This window comes from Phalacrocorax carbo, chromosome 11, assembly GCF_963921805.1.
Source record: "Phalacrocorax carbo chromosome 11, bPhaCar2.1, whole genome shotgun sequence".
Lineage (NCBI taxonomy): Eukaryota > Metazoa > Chordata > Aves > Suliformes > Phalacrocoracidae > Phalacrocorax > Phalacrocorax carbo.
The window spans coordinates 15,081,491-15,104,415 of record NC_087523.1 but is presented as its reverse complement, the minus strand read 5'-3'; the positions used below and the strand labels follow the sequence as shown (position 1 = coordinate 15,104,415).

The following is a 22,925-nucleotide window of genomic DNA, read 5'->3' as shown; positions in this document are numbered from 1 at the left end:
TGTTCTCAAAGAATTTAAATTTTCTTGAAACGAGAGGAGATAAAGATAACAAATTTGATTTTTACATACTGTGTTTTTATTAATAAAAATGAGTAAATGGCAGCTCATGCTTCACACTGGCTGCAAGCCTATAGCAAAATTTTTAAAAAAAATCAGAAACATTGTAAAGACACTGATTCCATTTCCTGACAGAAATGTTGCATAAACTGGTAAAATGGTTTTCAGCTGGGAATTTTAATCTTTCCTCTCCATTCCAGAGTGCGCACCTGTGTACAGCTGAATTACAAGGGGTATTGGACTGCAAAATCTTTATGTTAAAAAAAAAAAATTCTAACCTTGGGCTTCACAGATCAACATTCAACACTGTAAAATTCACATATTGTAACTGCCTTGATCTGTCCCTCATGAATTAATATTTTATATGGAGAAAATATTTTTGCAGTCAAACCCCATTGCAGTTATTAGTTGATGTTTACATGTCTGACCAGTGCGTCAGATCAACCTTTCTTTCCATTTCCAATCCCCTCTCTTTAAAGAGATATGGCAGAAGCTGCGAAAGTGTGAAGGCACTGCCAGTGCAACGTGTGAGTGATGCTGCAGAGCCACGCTGCTCAGCTTTGCAAGGCCTTAGTCTGGGATGCAGTGTGTGACACAAATCTAAAGTACAGACACATACAGTCATTCATTCAATAAACCTAAAAAGCTGTGGGATTCTTTCCTATAATATGTGTAACTTTGTCTCTTCCCTCTGTTTGTAATACAAATGAAAGACATAAAACCATACATATGTGGGGTACATTGGAAAGGTGAAGGTTTCCCTTGAAGTGCAGGGCATTGGAGAAATATGCTCAGTGTGCCTTCCATCCAAACAATTCATTTATGTTTTACGTGGTTCCAAGTCTTCATGTGTGGAATCCCTAAATATTTGGACCATAATCTGTTTCTTAAGAAGAGCTTTCTTAAGGAAGAGCTTAGGTTTGAATTGATTCTAATCACTTAGAGTGAGATGAAGCTCACATTCCCAAATGGAAAAGCATTTTCTATGTACTCTAAAATTTTGAGAAACTACATGAATGGTCCTTATTGTGCTGTCTTGTCTCTCTGCAGCTGATGCTGCGAATGGTATTGCTGGAAAGTCACACTGAGTTTTGGTGCAGTCTGAGGCTCCCTACAGCTTGGGCACATCACCCCACACAAGGACTCAGGCTGCAGCCCCTGAGCTGGGAGCAATGTGATGCCGTTCACGAGCCTGACGCTGCCTTTGGGTAAGAAGCACGCATGTACCACATGACAGCAATGATGTTTTGAGAGCTATCAATACTCCACTGGGCAGTGTAGAAATAACCGTGTCTTTCCTGCTTGGGATTAACATGAGAGATGACAACTATTCAAGTCAGCGAGGGCTTTTCGTTGGATGTTAGCAAACGCTGGTCCAGGTATTTGCTGAATTCTTCATTCAGCAATGATACACAATTTCATCTTAGCAGTATAAATTGTATAAATTTGCAATAATTCTACTTAAGTCACTATAAAACTACTACTGTAGGAAAACAAAAGTAACTCCAACCACATAATATATTTCCTTTTCTATATTTTGAGTGCCTCAGTATCACAATGTCATTTTACAGGATTATTTGGGCAAGTTTCCAATAGATGAGGAAACCTGCTGGTTTCATAAGCCACCATGTTTGTAGAACAGTGCATTGCACAAGTACAGGCTTTTGATCCTTTGGCTTCGGATAAGAGCGCAAGTCTATCTTGGTGCTAAAAAATACTGACTTGTACAACTAAGGCGTTAACTGACACCAGAAGGTAAATCTTTGCTGCCATGACCCTAAAGGATGGATTAGGTAGGTTGAAGGAGAACATTTAGGTGGTTTAAAAATAAATAAGAAAGAAAGATTGACTTATAATTAACATTTCCCAGGCTGAACAGAAGATCTTATGCTGACTTATTGCACTACCTTTCTCTCACTGCAGACGTTTACACATTCGAACCTATTGCATATGTAAAGTAACATGAAGGATGAATTTAATCCAAAGTCTCTTTTTTTTTTTTTTCTGATAAGAATGTTGAGAATAAGAATTACACCAGCTTTATTTCCCAGCATTATCCAGAAATATTTATAAAGTGGGAAGGATAGAAAACGACATGAGCCAGTTTTCTGAAGATGATTTTTTGTTAATGTCCTAAGTATGTTGACAGACTTTCAGTAATGATTTACAGCTACACACTGAGGATTTTCCCTCTCTTAAATGGGAATCACTGGATACTAAGCATGGACGCCCAGCCCTTTACTCACTGACTGGAACAAAACCTACAGACCCAATCTTCTCGGGTGCAATTGTACAAATGAATTGCAAAGTGCAAACCAACTCTGCAGTTGTGACAGTGGTCTGACGTGGTCATTTTGCATCCACTTCCAAAAAGGTAATCGATTTCAGAAGCTGATTGTGAAACAAGTGGAAGCTGTTCCACAGTTAGTTTGGTACAACGGAGAATAGAAACTCAGAGCTCATTAGCTACTCCTGGGTGATGCCATGTGCAGTCTCTTATTCCAAGGCTGAAAAGTCATGTTTTGCTCTAGTTTAATCCACTTCACAAAGTTAATTCAGCAAAACTTACAAAATACATTCCTGTTTAAGAATAAGTTTCCTCCCACAGAGGTTCTATGCTCAGCAAGATTTAAGCTAGTGGATTCTGCAGCACACCAAAATGCTTTTGATGCAGATATAGTAAACCAACATGCAATCACATTCAACTGATTCAACTTTTTCAGATTATATGGTCTATGTACTTATATCAGATGCATTTACCTGTTCATTGTCGTCTTCATCACTGCTGAGTTTCAGATCATCCTCAAGCATTCTGAAAAAAAGAGAGACGCTACAGAATTACATTTAACGAATTAACTTTATATACAATGGACTGAATCTACCCTTCAGCAAAGTCGGAGGAAAAACTCCTTCAATTCAACAACAGCAAAATCAGATCTGTGATAACGTAATCTGATGAATACTGCATGTATGTATGCATTAGTCCTCCTGTGATGCTAAGTAAGAACAAATGACTTTCAGACTCATCCATCATAAAGTCTGGCAGTCAGGTCCTCTTTCATGTCCTCTTTTATTTCCACGTTGTCTCATGGTTATTAGTCCATATACACCTATGTGTATTTCTAAATCAGAAGGTGGAAGGGAAATTCAACTCTGAGACTTAAAACCTGAGAAAAAGTCCTCTGTGTTTCATTCTGATATAGGGCATCACTGATCTTCTCTGAGGCCTGTACCAAACCGAGAATGCAGAGTGGACAACAGCAAGAAGAGGACGAGCTTGTTTGAGGTTTGATAGGACCTCACAGCTGGTAGTATCTAAAGGCAGAGCAAACTTTTTTCAAGCTAGGAATCTGCTAATTCATATCCCCCACCCCCACCCCCCTTTTTTTTTTCTTCAATACAGGGAAATCTGATATCACTGCTCCCTGCCCTTGGTCAAAGGGGAAGGAAACGCCTAAAAGATGTGGCTGTCCCAATGCCTCCTTCCCTTCCTCTGGCAGAAGAGTTGAATAATGCATATTGCTATATTAACACTCAGAGTACTTTTTTTTTAACCCAAGACTTGGGTTAGCAAAACACGTGGGGAAACAAACCATATTATTTGCTGTTACATCTTTGCAGAAAAGGTCTTTTATTTGGAGATCTGTCTACCTAGAGAGACATTACGAGTAGCCACCAACTACTGTCCCGTACAGCTTCCCATATATTCACGCTTTTATCTGGTGGTCCTCCTCAGACCTGATATTCCTTTGGGCACGCTTCTACCTCACACCCATCTCTTCACCTTGAGAAATTCTTTTATCACAGGATGATGTATGAATGAATCGGCACATCTCTCCCAGATCCGCTCTGGCAGCCGCTAAAATTGCTGCGCATCCTTTCTTCCAGGCTGAGCTCCTTTACCCACGGCAGGAGGCTCACAAATTGCAATTACTGTTTCCTTTCTGCCTTGATGGAGACTGAAGTCTATGATTTTTTATTGTTAGCTTTTAAATAACTGTAGCAATCAATGGATGTTCTATTAGGAAGTTTTTTTTTGGTTGTTTGAAGACTACCAGTAAATCATGGAAGCCTCCTGGTATAAGGAATTTTAAAGAGGGGACAATAATCCCAATGTGGAAATATCAGAAGGTTCAAAGCCCTGCTGGTGCTTTTAAAAAGAGAAAGCGCAAGGAGATCTTTAAACTGGTTTGTAAGTCATCTGTCTTCTGGTGACCTCTGTTGTCGGGCAGCTCCGTGGTTACAAAGTATCTGGACGCGTAACTACTAGTCATTAATGTTTTGATAAATGGCAGATGCCTCCCTGTAATATCTGAACCCATAAAAGTAAGACTGTAGCATGGAAGAAGAATCTTCGAAAAGTAAGAATCTGTGGTGGGTTGACTCTGGCTGGACACCAGGTGCCCACCAAGCTGCTCTGTCACTCCCCCTCCTCAGCTGGACAGGGGAGAGAAAATATAATGAAAAATTCATGGGTTGAGATAAGGACAGGGAGAGATCACTCAGCAGTTACTGTCATGGGCAAACCAGAGTTGACTTGGGGAAAAAAATGAATTTAATTTATTGACAATCAAATCAGAGTAGGGTAATGAGAAAATAAAACCAAATCTTAAAACGCCTTCCCTCCATCCCTCCCTTCTTCCCGGCCTCAATTTCACTAATGATTTCTCTACCTCTTCCCCATGGAGCAGTGCAGGGGGACGGGGAATGGGGGTTGTGGTCAGGTCATCACACACCGTCTCTGACACTCCTTCCTCCTCACACTCTTCCCCTGCTCCAGTGTGGGGTCCCTCTTGTGGGAGACAGTCCTTTATGACCTTCTCCAGCATGGGTCCTTCCCACAGGCTGCAGTTCTTCATGAACTGCCCCAGAGTGGGTCCCTTCCGAGGGGTACAGCCCAGGCTGCTCCCTGAGGTCCCTTCCATGAGGTCACAGGTCCTGCCAGAAGATCTCCTCCAGCATGTGGGCTCCTGTCTCCATGGGTCCACAGGTCCTACCAGAAGCTCACTCCATTGTGGGCTTCCCACAGGGCCACAGCCTCCTTTGGGGCACATCAACCTGTTCTACCATGGACCTCCCTGGGCTGCAGGGGACAGCCTGCCTCACCATGGTCTTCACCAAGGGCTGCAGGAGAATCTCTGCTCTGGCACCTGGAGCACCTCTTCCCGCTCCTTATTCACTGACCGTAGTGTCTGCAGAGTTCTTCCTCTCACATAGTCTCACCCCTCTCTCCCAGCTGCTGTTGTGCAGCAACTTTTTCCCCTTGTTAACTACGTTATCCCAGAGGCGCTACCACCATCGCTGATGGGCTTGGCTCTGGCCAGTGGCGGGTCCGTCTCGGAGCTGGCTGGCACAGGCTCTGTTGGACATGGGGGAAGCTTCTGGCATCTCCTCACAGAAGCCACCACTGTAGTCTGCCCCCCATGAAAACCTTGCCACACAAACCCACTGCAGAATTTTTCAGGAAATTTAGTCTTTAGAGTCCTGGACTTTGGTGATGAACAGGAACATTTAATGTTGTTTATCTAGCAGACACATTAATTTGTTTCCCCAATGTCATTCCTTGCTGTACTTTTCTCAACATATCGCTGTACCTCCATCTATCCACAGCCCGGGATTGTTATCTGCAAGTCTCATTACACACCAGAAGGACAATACCCGCAGGAAACCGAGACCATCTTCATACAAGACTATATCATTCTGATTCTTAACTCTAATTCAATCCTACACTCCTACTTTTAAACCTACATCTCACTTTAATGTGTAATTTCTCTACTGCTTTAAAGCAGCACTGGTAGATAATGTGGTCTATTATTATTTTTTAATGCAGATCTAAGAGGACATAATGCAAAGGATCTTTCCATGAATGAAGCCCAAAGGGTGGTGTGTTTTCTTTTTTTCTTTCCAGCTATTGCTTTTTTTTCATTTGTTACATATTAAATTCCTTTTTGACATATTCTGGTAGAAATAAACCAAAAAGGACATAGGAAATTCCCTATTGGATAAATGGAAAGAACAATGAAAAAAAAAAACATAAAAAAGATAAATGAATACACTTACTAAACCAACCAAACCACCATCTGAAATGGCTGATTAATAACTGTCCTCATACAGCCTATACTGCAGACACTTTCTAACAAGTACAGTAAGCTCAAGACATGTTTATTGAATATTGAAAAATATAAAATGGATATAAAACATGATTAGTAGGAAGGACAACTGTTAGAGCTGGTTTCAGATAAACTAAATTTGTAGGATTTATGAGTTCCCTTCAAGAGACTAATGGATGTTTAGATGACTAGAGAGAGGAAAAAAATTGGATTTTGGTATTTCTTTAGCAGTTCCAAGCTTATCACTTGGAGTATATAATTCTTCTTAGCCTGTTCTGCTAAATGAAGAATATGTCATCCCATTCGGTTACAAAACTCAAAGGTTAAACAACTAAACCACACAGCTTCCAAAATGCATCACACTCTCCTGGCAGATGGAATAATTAAAGAGAAACTGAGTACGGTATCAACAATAAATATATGGTAGCCAGAGAAATAAGGGAATAAATTAAAAATACACAGTATGTGTAAATGAAAGGAGAATGCTGAAGAGTTCAAATAACCTGCTCCCAGAGGACATTTGTTGGAAGAGGTAATATTTTACAGAAAGCAGAGGACTAGATGGTCTTCCACAAATTTTAAAATGTGCTTAATATTCTGAAGACATGGGTCACAGTAGCTTGTACTGCTTAATGTTTCTATTAACTCTCATTTATAAGCAAGTAGCATCTGATCACACTCAAAGCCCAATAAGGGCTTTCTGAGATTGCCAGCAACCTTAATCCAAGGTGACCATTTCACTATCATATCTAGAGAGGTATCCCAGTGCAGCTTCAAAGCCCTGAGACAGAAGAGCTCTGTATCTACAGCTCTCTCAAACACCGTCTGGGTGGTTTGAACGTGAAATTAGACCCTCTTGAATGAAAGATCCCTATAAATACACATATGATCTATTCTGCTCTAGGTAATTGTTAACCTCAGAAACACCCAGACTGGAGATTACAGAGTATATTTCTTATGAAGATCAGCCCAGCTATTAACAAAGGCCGATTTGATGGATATGTTAAAGTTACAATGAATACTGTCAATGAGGGCAAATCAACGAGAAAACTACCTGTATCAGAAAGCTATCTCCAGAGGTGTTATGAATTAATTTTATTTCTTATTCTTCTCTGACCCAGCTGACATTATTATTGAATATACATGTACTTGTTTGTCTTTTCATCCATAGCCAATGCAAAACACCACTTTAAGGAAAGAGTGGGATTAAGTAGGATTTTTCATTTCATTGTTAGAGCAATGCCATTTACTGTAACAGTTGAAGTTGTGTCAGCACATTTGTTATAATCTACAGTTTTCAGGGGTTTATAATTTGGAATCTAAAATTATTGCAAAGCAGAAATGTTGGGACAAAGCAACACATTTATCTGTGGTGTAAGTAGGGGCAATCTCACTGACTACAATACCACTTCCTTTGGGGGTGAATTGGTTCCCGAGGCAGATTGTACAAATCTAACTAGACAAATGGCTGGATGAAGGCTTCACTAGGATGAGTTCTGTAAAAGTCTCACTAGAAATAGCAACAACAAAATATTATTTTTAGGATCCTTCAACTTGTCCCGGGCCTCAGAAGATGATGAGATGGACCAAAATCAAAATGAGCTATTTTTCTAACAGTTTATTATGATTTTGGCATAGTGAGCTAAATTTTTATCTTGTGTCTTTGACTCTTCACACATTTTCCAAAAATACAATTTTAAAAAATGCCATGATAATAAACCAGTTTAAACATAACCAGAAACTCCTTTGTACCTGTTCTCTTAACAGACAATGTCAAAAGATTGCACAAATCCCATCATGGCTTCTGTTTCTCAGTGGGACAGGCTCCATTTTATACCTTTTTCCTCTCCATGTTCATGTTCAGCATGAGTGAGTCACTAAGTCCCTCTAGCCACTCCAAACAGTTGTTACAGCATGAGTTACTTGGTTAAAATATAAGCCTAGGCACTGGGAAGAGTAAAGGCAGCAGAATCTCAACTCAACTCTGGGTCCTGGACTGAAATTTACTGGGGTGGCACCAAGCTCAGCCGCATCCACACTGAAATTGGACTTGTAGCCCATCCCTACCGTTGAGTTCAGCAGGTGCTTTGTGCACACCAGACCTGCTGGTTTGGGATACTGTGCATGAGCAAGTGAGGATTTCATTAGGAGAGCTGAGATAATCTCCTCCCTGAAAAACCACTATCATGATATAACTAAATGTCAAGTATTTTTATAGAAGACACTACACTTCTTAAAGGAGTATTTTCACAGCTCAACATTTTTTTGTTGTTGTTTTAATGTATACTGCATTGAAATGCTTTTTACAAGTGAATAAGTTCTGGATTGCCAGCAAACTTCTGAGAATGCTATGCATTTCTTCCTGCTCCGGTCGTGTGAGGCCATGATGGGAGCACACTGTGTTTATAAGAAGATGTTACAGGTTTGCTGAGACAGCTTCACCAAGGAAGAGGCTCTTAAGAGGCAGCCTAAATAGGATCCAGGTTCTGCACTTCTAATTTGCTCTGGGATCAGTTCACCACTGCACTGGAGCTCCACTCGCATGTAGAAAAACCCTTGTGGGAATGAAAAGGATGGAGAAAAGGGAAGAGGGGGTTGCAAGCAGCCAGTGAAGGAAATACTGGGCAATTCCCTAATCCTGAGCTGCCCAGAAAATTAACTCATTCATGTCAAACCATTTTTGTACAAAATGCCTACCCCATATGGGTCATATCACACCAAACACAAGTGTTGCTTCTGCAGGAAGACAGACAAGGAATGGTGTTAACCAGACATATAGACATGCCGTTCTTTTCTTGTCAGGTTTGTCTCTGGTGAAATGGGAATATATTTATAAGATTCCTGCTTTTCAAAATATTTATCCCATCCGTTTTTGTAAATCTGTAACGTTGTCCTTGCAACCTCAATGGGCAAACCATGCTTCATTCCCAGGTAGGATGTATTGCTTAAATTTGGCTGAAAAGGTAAGGATGAAACTGTGCCTAGTGACACAAAAGACACAGAAAAGCGTTGATAAGGAGAAGCAGTGACTGGTACGGGAAGCATCCAGAGGATGTGGGTGCTTTCCAAGGAAAGAGCTCCCTCCTGCTTCAAGCTTTCACTGATACAAAAGGACAATATTAAATGGAGGTTTGTGTAATTTAGACTGGGGTAGTGTGTGCTACAACTAGTTATTCTGTTTGATATTAAAGAGAGAGCTTAGACTGTTATGGCAAATTTAACTTGTGATACTTAATAAGACTTAAAACCATATCAGGCAGGAATCATCAAATAAATGTTTTTGAGGTGAAAGAGAGTAGTGCATTATACCACCCTGAACTATGAAGCCCTTGTTACACTCTCATTTGCAGCAATACCTCTGTGGAGGGAACACTGTCCATGCGAATGGTGACTAGCACTGAGATGCAACCTTTTCTACCCCTGAACTTTCATGGAAATAAGGCCATCAGTTCAACATATCCTATGGTATTTACCCTATGGACTTCATCCAGAACTTGTTTTTCATTTTGCTAGAGCATTTCTCTGTAGTACGCATGTCTTCTCTGAGAGCAGTAACTCAGAAGGTATCATGCAAATGACAAACTGTATAATGGAATTCAGATGTATTTTGAGAACGTGTTGCACATACTGGAGCACAATTTTATCATTTATTAAGGGGAATGAAGGGGGCCTACATGTGTGAAAACATCTAACAATAGATGTCCCCAGAGAAGTTTATAATACAGTGGACAAAAAACCCGGGGAAATTAAAATAATTGTAGAGTAATCCCAAAGGGAAAAAGAAGATCTTTTGTTTTAAAACAGCCCATCGATAAATCTTGAAACCTGATATTCATTCTTTTGCTGAAATGTGCAAGTCATCTTTAAAATATTTCCTCTGAGATATTGTAAGAGTTACAGTAAAAGAAAACCTCAGAAGATTAAATGGAATTTACAAGCACCATTTACCTTCATAGTCGGGGCCACTTGTCCAGGAATTTTATATATACTTAAATGTAGTTTATTAATTTTCCCTTCTCCTCATGCACCATTTTCTTTCATTATGTTCTTGTCAATGACAAGATCAGTCTGGCAACCTTACTCACAGGAGTAACTTCTACTCACTTGAGTAGTTTCAGTGGCCAGAATAAGACTAATTTCTTTAAGGACAGATTGAGTCCTCAGCCTGTGGCCTAAAATTGCCCCCCCTTAGAAAGACCTGAAGTCAAGCTTCATGTCTTCACCACAAAAAAGTCTGTGAGCAACAGAGGTACCTGGTCTCTTCCCTCCTGCAGAAGGCACACATTAACCTCATAACATGGTCAGCCTCCCCCTGGCCCAGCCGATGGAGAAAGATGGCTTGCTAAGAAACATTCCGTTTTGTGTTGTCACACTCAGCCTGCCTTAGTGTTCCTGGCACCATATCAGTAATTAGTGTAATTACAGCTGGTGAGAGAGAAGTAACCCCTGCGGTTATCTATTAGGTACCTCACAATCAGAGAGTGCACTTCATTACTCATCTCTCTGTATCATCTCTTAATTTCAAAAGGATTAAGCAAAATTAATTCTTTTAGTAGAAGAATTTCTTTATCTAGCCATCCATTAATCTCTATGTATAAAAAGCTCTTCAAGGCAACTAAAATATTAAGTTGCTACTAAGTGCATTATAACTACAGCTCTGTTGACAGGCATTTTGTTTTTCATTAAAGCTGAGACAAGAACTTTGGGAGGAGGGAGAAACCTACTGCCAAATTTTATCCGTAGATTGTAAGTGTAGATGGAAATCTGTATATTTAGCATGGATAACACTGCAGCATATCCTATAACTTCACATCCATATTGAGGTCCAATCCTGCTCCCAAGAACACTTCCAATAGAATGGGGGCACAATTGGATCAAAATATTTTAACAGCAGTTTAAAAAGTGAAAAAAAGCAGCAACTTTTTGTTTCAAGCTGATGAGTTGATATTTTTGTCTCAATAACACTAATACTGCCGTTTATGCCTTCTGTCTAGAAAAGTGTAATCTCTATTACATTGTTTCTCCCTCACTGTCCAATGACTCCTCAGTACAAGACACCCCTCTGGCAAGGCCTGAGAATGATGTATCCGTGAAGCAAAAAGGGGGGGGGAAAAAAGTAGGTAGAGAGAAAAGAGAGACAAGAACAAAGAAAAGTATGGGTCCAGGAAAAATACAGGGAGGGACTAATCAGAGTTTCTAAAAACACCAGTGTAAAACTTGTATTCTCCAAGTTTTTTAAGAATAAAAATGAGGACCCCACCTCTTTTAGTGTGCCAAATTCTGCCAGTGTACACAAAGCTTTTATTATTTTCCCTTTGATCAACTGCAACGGCTGATATAATTTTGGGTTCTGCTATTTATCAAGAGCAATATATAGTCCAAGGGCCATTTCTGTGATACATACTCATTTCCAATACATTCCACATGAAAAACACCTGCTTACTGAAACCATATTTGATTAAAACTGTCTCCTAGCCAGAGCACCAGTATTTTCTCTGGTAAACAAGCCTTCAGTCGGCATATTTACACACAAAGGCTTTGGGAACTTAGCACACAGTTAAACAATGATTGATAATTCTATAGCAACTTGCAAAGGTGACTTTAAAAAATCAAACCAGAAAATATATTTTAGAAAGAGTTGTTCAACGGGGAATAAATAACATAGGGCTCACTCATCCATCCAATGTTCTACAATGCATATGGAATGACATTAATTTTGTTCATTGATTATATTATTTTATCTTTTATTCCTTTTTTAATCTGGTAGCAAAGTGAGTCCTTCAAGGAGCTGTTTGATGAGCTGTCAGTACCAAGATGACATTCACAAATCTTTCTCTGTGCACTGTTTTCCCCTTACATAGACTAATCTTGTATGTGAAGAGCAGAGTTCTTCTTTTTCTGCAGATTGGAAATGAGTTGTGCCTGGTAAATCTTAAGCTTCAGTGACCTGGTCTGGAGTGGAAGCAGCTTTTTTGCTCACTAAAACCTTTATACTGATTTTTATAGCTGCATTTTTGCAGCTCTTTCTGCCATTTGAACTATTTGCCTCTAATTCGAACTGGTGTCTGCAAAGTTCAGTGTCATGGAGAGAGACTGCACTTCAGTGTTAACAATAAGAATGACACTGAGACCTCCAGGCACTTTACAGAGGCAGTATGGACTGAGATGAACTCTGCTCCTCTCCAGCAGGGGTATTAGGACTGTGTGGAGCTGAGCAGTGGGGAGAAACTCATCCAGCGCCTGTGAAAAGCTGCACAGCAGCTCACCAGTAGCACCAGTCTGTTCCAGTCTGTGAGCTGCAATGGCACCCACAGCCCTTCCATGCCAGCTGTGTCTGATGTTGGGGCTAGTATCCACCCGTCCCCTCGCAACCACAGCCCTTTCACGGCATCCAGTGAAGGCAATGGGCATCCTACACCTCCAATGGGCAGCGTAATGCCCACAGGGGGACCTCTGCCTCCTTCTTCTCGCTGCCCTGGCACAGTCCTGTGGCGGGATCTCAGGGGATGGGGGTGGTTTTGCAGTCTTCCTCCATAAGATAAGTCAACTTTATCTGCCCTTCATAAATAAGGCTGGATCTGAAAAGCCAAAAGAGGCTCAGAGAAAGCTCTGAGTGAACAAATCAAAGCAGCTGCCTGGACTTTGGATGCTGAGAACAGAGTTTCAAGTAAATAAAAAGTTCAACAGAGGACAATTTATCCCCAGTTCAAAAATCATTTTCCTACTTTAGACTCTTTTAGCCACAACAAGGCCCAACAACTTCTTGACTACCATTAACATGAGAACTATTTCCCTCCATAGCCTCCACTCCTTAACAAGGTCTTTGAGCAGTGTTCATAGCCAGTATATGTTTATGCCCTGAAACCAAACACTGGTCTGCAAAAGGGTGCTGCTCAGTTAATGTTTCTCCAGTGCAGACACATCACCTCCTACGGGTTCACAGAACTCTAATATGACGTGGGAGCTTTTCACTCAGTTTTCATAGCTTAAGCCCATATAGAAGGGAAAACCTATTTTGTCTAGTAAAAACTATTTCTGTCTAGTATTAGGCCTATCAGAGTTTTTCAGCCCAAACATGGATGCCAATGGGGTCATGTCATGGTTAAGGAGACAGGGATAAAAAGATCAGAGGAAGACGGAGGATGAAAATCCCATAAAAAGTAGTAATAGAAAAGTGGGAAAGAGAAGGAAGAGGTGGAACAAAAGGAGGAAGAAAATGCCAAAGGCAAACTAAAACCAAGTATATCCATGCGCTTTTGTAGAATAGGTACTTGGGTCTGCCTTGTTTGGAGGAAGAATGATTGGGGAGGGATAGGAAAGGAGCAGATACATAGTCTCTTATTCCTGATACAAAGCAGATTTTCCTTCACTAGAAACATTGAACTTACCATTAGAAGAAGTTTACTCAAATTACACTGTTTGCTAATGTGAGGAAACTTGCAAACTCCTAAAATGATCTCATCAGATCCTCAAAAGTTGAGGTGCTGCTGGGAGCTGCTCATCCCTTCACAGAAAGGATAGAGAGTATTTGGCAAGAAGCAAGCTGAAGGCAAAGCCTGCCAGTTTCTTTCATAACGCTAGCCTCTAAAAAAGCTGTAGTGTGACCAATGTCCTTGTATTTTAAATCGTTCAGTGTGAGTGGACCCTAACTAATCAGATGAGTGGAGGAATGGCAACAAAGACTCTCTGACAGTGATCTCAGGTTGAGAGGTTTTTGAATCCCTGGGGTCAATTTGTTCTCAAGAATGAATTGTCGGGGATGAGTGTCCTGTAACCCAATAAAGGGGTCTGGCTGCTTCATTTCAGTGCAAATGAACAATAACTTCATACAACTGTAAAGTATTTATTTACTTGTTCAAAAGGAAAACTGAAGATGTTTAATAAAGACTGGCATGGGGAGGTCGTCCAGTGGCAGATACTGAAAAGCAATGCAATGCAGCCATGCCACAGTTTACAGTGATGTGTTAGGCCATGGAGAACGGGAGCTTTAGCTTCAGAAACAGTGTTCGTTCATATGGAGAGAAGTGAAATTTGTCGCGTCAGATTTTTAAAGAATTCTTTAAGCCTGGCACTTGACTTAAAGAGAGATTTTCAGGGGTGTGCATTACCAAAGCAGGATTCCAAGAGGGGATGCAAGTCCTGTGTACTGGCCTGCTGATGGTGCACAGTGAACAAAGGGTCGGCTATAGAGAAGACAAGCGAGTACCAGGGGGTTATGTGTGCATGAGAGAACTGACTGGGGTTTTCAATGCTGCAAAAGCATTACACCTTTATGAAATATACTGCTGGACTGTGCCTGGCACACAAGGCAGTTCAGGGCTGATCAATCAGCAAAAATACCCATAGAAAACAAAGATAAGGCGATCTTGGGGAGAGTGAACTTCGCTTTCCTGCACTAAATTTCTGAAAGCCACTTCTGTAGCTGCAAAATCCTACATCAAGAATCCACAGCTATCCCACAGGTCTGATACAAATTTTGCAAAGAGAAATGAACCTCCAGTAAGACAGTTCACTTCTATCCTTAAATGAACATTCTGTGGATCAGTCTAAAAATGTAAAATCAGATTAATCCAAGCAGTACTAAAACGAATACAAATAGAGGGGATAAAACCAAGCAAGACTAAAACTAATATAAATAGAGGGGATAAATTAATAAAATACTTAAATGATTTCTGAATCTGGATGATTTATAAGGCACTGAATATGCATGAGAGAAATCAAGTACCAAGCACAGCCCTGAAAACACTGACTCATGCAAGTAATCCTTGCTCCTGCAAGCACTATTTTTCAGGCTTGGATCCAAACACAATGCCTGACACTGTTTGCTCTGATAATCACTCTAAGATAAACAGATATGAATAACTGCAAATACTTCACTTATAATGTAAAAAGAAAAATTAGAGGATAAAATGAAAATGTATGTTTCCACTTCCAGATTTCATACATCATTAATTCTGTAAAAATATATCCGTCTTCATGCTGATACTTCTCTTTGCTTGGCAAGCTTGAAGAATGCAATATGCTTGATAACCTGATTGAAAATTTGATCCTATTGTTTAACAAAATGAGGACTGTTTCATAAGGGGCTCCACCATGTCTGTGCACATTTTCCCCTAAGTAACAGTGTAAGACTTGTATTTCCCCAGACAGCTGAACATTTATGTTGATGTACTTGGCTACAGATCCAATCTTGCACTGGCTGTAATACAGGAGAATTTTCCTCAGCATTTTGAATTATGGCACTGCAATAATTTAACAGTGCCTTCTGTGCATGTTAAACAAGTTTTCTGATATAGTTAGCTCTTACTGAAAGTTTGTTTACCCTATAAATTATGCCACATGGTTAAACCACGCTTTGGCCTGAAATCTGCAGAGGTTATTTTTTTTCAGTATCACTACAGTTGGTGGAACTCTGGAAGAGCTAGCGTTTCCCCACATTCATGCACACCCCATGTACAAATACTCTCCAGACTTTGTATTCACTAGGAGGCCCAGGTTACTTTTGAGGTGTCTGTTAATTTGTGCTTGCAGAGGCCTCTCCAGTGGTAGAAGAATGAAGCTGGGAGGAACCAAGAAAGGAATATTCAGGTACTGGTTTAAAAGGTTACAGCAGAGATACCTGCAGGCACTGTTTATACCTAACAACTGCGAGCAAACCCTGCAAGTTACTATCACTGTTCTGATGCTAGTGAGAACATGACATACATTGACATTTCTAAGATCAGGAGAAAGGCCTCTTTTAGCAGCTCCATGCTTTAACATCTCTCTCCCAAAGTAATCTTGAGACCACTATGGTCTTCCTTTACTGCAAAGGCTTTGAGGAACATTGTGGCTGATTCTCTGAGATGTAGGTTAATATTATTTTCATACTCTCAAACTAATTTAGTTACCAGATGAAATGCATGTTACCATTGAAAAAAACTTGAAAATCATAACATAGTCCTCAGTGCTAAAAGCATTCCAGAAAAGAAAATTCCAGAATACCAATTTTTTGCCTCTCTTTTTGTACACTTATACCAGGCCTGGCACCTGGTTTCTTCGTCCATGACTAGAGTACCTCAATGTTATTAGAAGACAAAGAAACAAGAATATTAATACATAAAATTGATAAACGGACACTAAATCTTTTCTTCAAAGGGCAAAACCTAGGAGTGATGCAGACTAAACTTAATTGATAAAGTCTAATAACATCATGACTTTACAAAGACAATTAATATACAGTAATATGTCAGAATTGTCAGAGTGGATTAGACCTGTGGTACATGTGGTTCTGCACCTTGATACAGGAGACTGTTCAATGGAACAATTTGTTAGCACTGAATTATTTTTCCCAATTTAACTGGAATGAGACGTTGGTTCATGATTCTCATGGAGCACGTCTCCCAAATACTTTATTCCCATCTTTTTTCAGAATCTCTTTGAACCCTGGCTCCACTGTTGGCAGCAACCTGAGTCCTAACTGTATGCTGTGTAAGAACTTATTTGTTTTTCTTGGCTTTCTGAATTTCATGGAATGCCTCCTAGCATTTAAATTGTGAGAAAAGGAATGGGAATTTCATAGGATCTAAGTGGGTCTAGGTGCTTGCCTCCCATTAAATTTCACTAGGGTTTCAAAACTCGATTTTCTATCAGGATAGTTACTTGGACATAATGTACCTTTTTTCCTATACTGTTACTTTCTCATCTTACTTTATACACCTGCTGTAGCAAGTCTAAGTCTCAGTGACAACTATCTTCTGAGGAACAAGTGAGTGCACTTAGCTTATGTCTGACATGCAAGCTGCAAAGTCCTCCCCACTTCTGCTGAGTTTTGATTCAATGGAAACAGGATGAGTCCCACAAAGAGGAAATTGCATGATACGCCTTGCACTTGGTGCGTGAGCTGTTAATCTACGTGCTAATCCAGTTGATACATATGGTTAGGTAGTTGGGTAGCTATCAGGGCACACCACTACCTTTCATCTCCTAAGATAATGCAAAAGTTATATCTCAAATCCAATTTAAATTGGTGCTCCCTTGAGCTCAAAGATAATTTCTCTCTAATCCTCTTCTGGTTGTCTATAGTGTAACCTTCAAAATCTCAGATATGACACTGTAAAAAAAATGATCAAGTCATAATTTTTAGTACAAAACCTAGCTATTTTTCCTGGTGGCACTACATTCCAGCTGTTATCAGATTCAAGAATTCTTCAATTGCCTTGAACTCTGCATTTATTTTACTTTTCCAGATTTTTGCCAATGAAAATACCTCAGCACTGCTTGAAGAGAAAATAATCTTGTCAGTTTTATTGTGCCATATGCGAGACGATGAAGGTCATGCTAACTACAAGTCTGTTCCAATTGCTACGGGGTTGGGTGAGGTGGGCTTTTTATTTTATTTTTGGTTTTCCCCTTGCTCCTACCACAAAGTAATAGGGATTTTCCCCTTTCATTCATCTTGCCTTTTGTTGTTTTTAATCGACCACCCATCAGTGCCGAATTGCCTTGTAACTGTCTGCTGAGCTTTCATTTGACAGAGATAGCTGCTATTGTTAACACGAGCCTTCACTTCAGCCCATTTAACTTTCCTCAGTTTGACAGCTTCACAATAGCCACCTTCCATCTAAAGAAAACTGTGATTTAGTAGAAAGGGAATGTGGGACAACAGCCTGATCTGTCACTCAGTCTCCAGTGAGCTCTCCTGGAATAAAGTTCCCCCACAAAGCCAGAGGATGAAATACTACACGAAAATAAGATGGTCATGAGACATGTTCAGTTATATATTCCAGTAAAATCTAAACAGCAATCACACTTAAAAATACAGCCCCTTCCTGTCAGTAATACCTCGCGCTGGGCAGCAAAATAAATATTTTGATTGATTTTAAATTTCCATTTTTTACTTATATTCCAGCGCAACGCTTGACTTTTTTTCCTCTCTTTTATTCACCTAGTAATTGTTCTCAGATTGATCTATAACAACTCCTAGTGGAAACAATACATTGCAAGTAAATTAAAGCTTGCATTGGACCAATCATTGGTCCTACTCCATATAAATCTACATGAAAAGATGTTGATGAATTAAGAGCCTGGATGTCCTCCCTTACCGACAATTAAAAAAGCCAAATTACAGCTGCCCAAGCACAGCCTCAGAATGCTTCCCAGCTCAGCTCCACTCTCAGCTTTCCAGTCACATGCAGTTTGGAAATACATTTGTAGCTGATTTTTACTGTTGTGCATTTATGCCTAATGCTCTTTTGCAGTTATGCTTAAACTTGATTTTTTTCATTTGGCACAAATGACAAGCTGTAGACATCCCACTATTAGATTTGCAGGCACCATTTTTTTTCCTAGCCATAGTTAAATAACTGTATTATTTTCTTGTCCAAAATCCTGGATCCCAGTTTGATGAACGCTTTCTTGTTAAAAAAATGTGTCTAGAAAATGGAATTTGATTACCAAAAAGCATAATTTATTTCAGTCCATCTATATTCCTCTCCTTAGAGCTCTCATTAGCTTCCACAGAAGAGGAATGAGAAAACAGTGTTGTTACAGCAGCATGCTGCAAAAGGAACCCCCTAAACTGACTGTCATGTGCACCTGAGTTTGAGAACCACTTCCCAGTATATAAGATAAATTAGCTACTGGCTAATCACCACCAACGTATGAGTTCTGCTTTTGCACAAGCCATTCAAAACTTCAGTTAAGAGTTTACCACAGCTGTGTAGAGAGGCATGTTCAGAACCGGAGACAGAAAACTGGACGACAGATAAACTCCAGTAAAAAGACAGATAACGGTTACTAGAGAAGCATCTATTGCCGAGTTCACTTGCAAGAGAGCACCCATGAGGCTATAACTAGGAAGAACACCAGGCTGCTCCACTGTTTCTAATTAGGGAGGACATCCTTCATTTTATAGCTCCTGTGGTCTAATTTGTAGCGAGCCATATCCCCTAAAGCTTTCTGTAAACCAAATTAAAACTCATTCCATCAAGGAGTTTTAGCAATATACGGTCTCTGATCACAATACATACTCACGGTCATAGAGCTGCTTCAGACAGTCAGTTGGGGGCATATTCTTTTTTGGGGGGGCTATTCTTTTTCCTTTTTATTAGGAAATAGCAAATTTCTTCTAGGAAAATACATTTTAAACACCAGAGAATCTGGTTCTGTTTAAACAGTCATTCATAAGAAGGAACAGTACATATAGTCTCTCTACTGATTTTCCTGGTATTCTCTGACTTTTAATTAAAACATTTTTTCCCTACTTTTTTAGTTAAGACACCTCAAAGCTTCAGCCAGCTCAACAAACATTGCTAGCAATTTTTTCTCTAAAAGAAAAGTTAGCTTAGGGCTTTTTAGCAGACTTAAGACTCCATTAATGCTTTTGAAGTTTGCTGTCCCTTCTCAATCGAGAAAACATTCATATCATGTGCAGCAGTAACACAAACATCCTATAATCTACTCTACTGTCTTTAACCCAGCTCTGGACAAGGAGAGTAAATTCAATCTGTATGCCCACTCAGTCCTTGGCCTCTACGCCGCCACTGTCAGCAAGAGTGCCATTTAGGATTGCAGCTTCTGGATTTGGACACATGTCCATTAGACTCTGATTGAGACCTTCAATTCATTTCACACAGGCCACTGAATAGCTCGGAGAGTGTAATGACTTTTCCTCACTACAAATCTGCCTTGAATTTCAACTGGTAACCTGAAGGTGAAAGGGTCCATCATCCTATTGTTAGTGCAGCCTGTGCCAGCCAGAGCCCCCTTCCCAGTTACAAGAAGAATTTGGTGTCACTTGGTTGCTGAACTTCTTACACACACACACACAAACACACACACACAATTTCCTGAAAAAAACCCTTCTCTCTTCCATTTCTGAGGGATCTAATATGAAAACACAAGTAATGACCCATGCATGTAGCATGGCTGCTTGTATCAATCAACGGTGCAAACACTAAGTTAGATGCTTATTTCCTCCCACATGCAAAGGGACTGAACTAATCTTCTTCAAGTAAGATTTCAAGAAAGTATTTATCACAGCTGGTGTAATTACAGAATTACCTCTGAAAAACCACAAAGGCTGAGGGATCTAATGGCTAAGTGGAAAACTACAGCATAATATCAGACAAAATGACTACAGTCAAAATATTTCACTAGGTAAAGGTCATATATTCCCCGGCTCGAGGAATTGCACGGCACACTTTGAATGCAGGCAGGCGAGAGCTTGGCCTATATTATGTGAGGATATTTTGATAAACATTCCCAACTCGTTTTGACAACAGGTGGCTACTAGGCAAAGTGTTTCAGACTGGTTCATGGTAGTAGTTCGATATTAAAAACTGACCAGTAAGAAATTTGATAGGCTGGCCCCAAAATGCTGAGAGCTATTAACCTTGAGAAGCTTATGAAAGGCAGATGCCCTGTGGCAGTCACCATTGCCTGGGTGAGTCCCCAGTTCCCCAAGAGGGTGCTGCTGATGGCTCTGCCTGCTACACCCGCCTCCCTTCTCTCCACTTGGTATTGTCGTCTCTTTCATTAAGCCTTTATCCACTGATTTTGAACAGAACAAATATTTTTAGTGTTGTTTAAAGGCTCATCTACATTCCTGTGAGTTATTTTCATCATCGGTACTCTGTTAAAGTTATTTCAAAGTAAACTGGTGAAGGAGCGAGCAAAAGACTGTGTAGCACTATGTCACGTAACTTCCCAAACCAGTTAAATCTCAGCAAGAAGTTAAAAGAAAAAAAGATCTATTTAAAACCAGATTAAGCTCAAGCTGCTAAAGTATAATAAATTGCTCTATTTTAACTGGCTGAACTGTGCACACTTAGAATACAAAGGCATATTTCGTTTGGGTTTATGCAATTGTTCAGTCTACTTTCTACCATTTCACCCATCAGTAGATGAGAGAACTTGTCAGGCAAAATTGTTGTTAATGCTGTTTAATGGTGGATAAGCCCGATAGATTTGTTTATTTCTTTTCTTCTTTTTTTTTGTTGCTTTACCCTCACTGAAATAATGAAAATATTACATGAACAACTTCTATATTATTTGCAGGAAAAGCTTCCATTACCAATGCTAGGTAACATAAAGCTTTATCTGATTTATACAACAATCTATATAAATCTACTTTTATGTTTTATTTGATTCCAGCCATTAGGCTGTGCTAGGAAGTAATTCTAAAATATATATCATAGTGGCAATTCACTGTACTATACCAAATTAATCTACATAAATCTATACCTGTGTGCAGGGAACCAGCATGGTAGCATCACCAGTATGGATGCCAGTAATTCTACTTGTAGGCTTTCTAGGAAATTCAAGCTTTTTCTAAACCACTGAGCAGAATACAAATGTCCCCCGTTGAAAAATTCCTTTGTCTAAATTAACTGTATCACCATTAGCACAGCTCTTACATTTTAAATTTCAGAATATGAAGCTGCATATTAGGAGAAGTATTTCCTCTTTATGACTGATCTGAAGTCAGAGAGCTGGAGCACGAATGGGCTGTTTGGAACAGAATATCCTTTTAAAAACCTGTATTCCTTACTGATTTAGAGTTCCTTACATAGCTGAAGCCAGTGTGCTTTGTACAGCTGAATGAGGCCAGCTGGCAAAGTAGGAGCGTATCAGTATTCTGACTGCTTTTCTTTTGTTTGAATATTACCTCAGTGGCCATACACTAAACGATGTGAACTTGATGGGTTTGACTATGACCTCAGCTAAACTGAACAATATGAAGCTGGCACATCTGTAATCTCAGGCTTGCTATTTTTCAATTTATTTTTCACCTGATTTGTATTAAGATGTGGTTCAAATTTTAAAATAAAAATAAAAAGGGCCCTTCTGCATTCCAAATCAATCAGCAAATGCTGGCATGCCAGAAGGCAGGCTTCATCTGCCTCTTCACACCACATTTGGTGGATCCCTGACTTACGAGAGCTTGATTTCTAAATGTTTATGCAGAAAGAAATGCTTTACACATCCGCTCCTTCTCAGATAGCCTACAGGGATTTCTGGCAATCCTTTTTTTTTTTTTTTTCCTCCTGTGCCTTCCAGGTTTTCTCCCTGTGGATTCATAAAGACATAGTGACAGCAGGAGTAGGCTCAACTCATAGTGAGCAGCATCCGTACATATTATTGCTATTGACTCCATGAGATAAGAAGGACATCTGTCTTTACTTTTTGCAAGTTCCGCAAGAATAAATGTGAATGTGAATGTGGGCTGCCCACGGACAGTTTACTGGTGCGCTTTTATAGCCCCATCCCATCGCTGGGCTTCTGTCACTTTTGTCTAAGCTATATTTCAGCCTCGGGCCACAAGAGTTCAAAACATAGTCAATTAATCAAATGGTTTCTATGAACATAGCAGCAGTTCAATAACTGTTTCCTATTCAACATAACCAAGGAAATGAAAGAAGGAGGTTAATGTGGAGATAGCTAGGTTATGCGTGGAGCTTTAAGCAGCAATCCTTGATTAGCCATCATCAGACAGGGCATTTTATTGGTAGAGTTATTTTATGTAAGACAGAAGAACAAACCCAGGACATTTATGGCCTGATCCTGCTCTCAGTAAAATCAAGTCGAGTTCTTCCATTGACTTATGTCTACTAGTTCAGGATCTATGATCTTGACAATAAAATTAACGCAGCATCAGGAAAACAAAAGAAAGAGATATAAAACCTCTCTCTTACAACACTCTGTTTACACTATGAAAGATATAGGACTGAAGTCTCTAAGGTGAAATAACTGCTCCCAAGGGGAGGGAACTGAATA

The 22,925-nt window shown here is 39.9% G+C and overlaps 1 protein-coding gene across 4 annotated transcripts in view; it reads right to left on the bottom strand.

Annotated features, from left to right (window-relative positions):
• AFF2 (ALF transcription elongation factor 2) overlaps positions 1-22,925 on the bottom strand; it is a 341,788-nt gene that overhangs the window by 89,529 nt on the left and 229,334 nt on the right. For all 4 annotated transcript variants that reach the window (XM_064463179.1, XM_064463180.1, XM_064463177.1 and 1 more), the window contains exon 8: positions 2,818-2,869. In XM_064463179.1, coding sequence (XP_064319249.1) covers positions 2,818-2,869 — 52 coding nt within the window. The remainder of the gene's footprint in view (positions 1-2,817; positions 2,870-22,925) is intronic.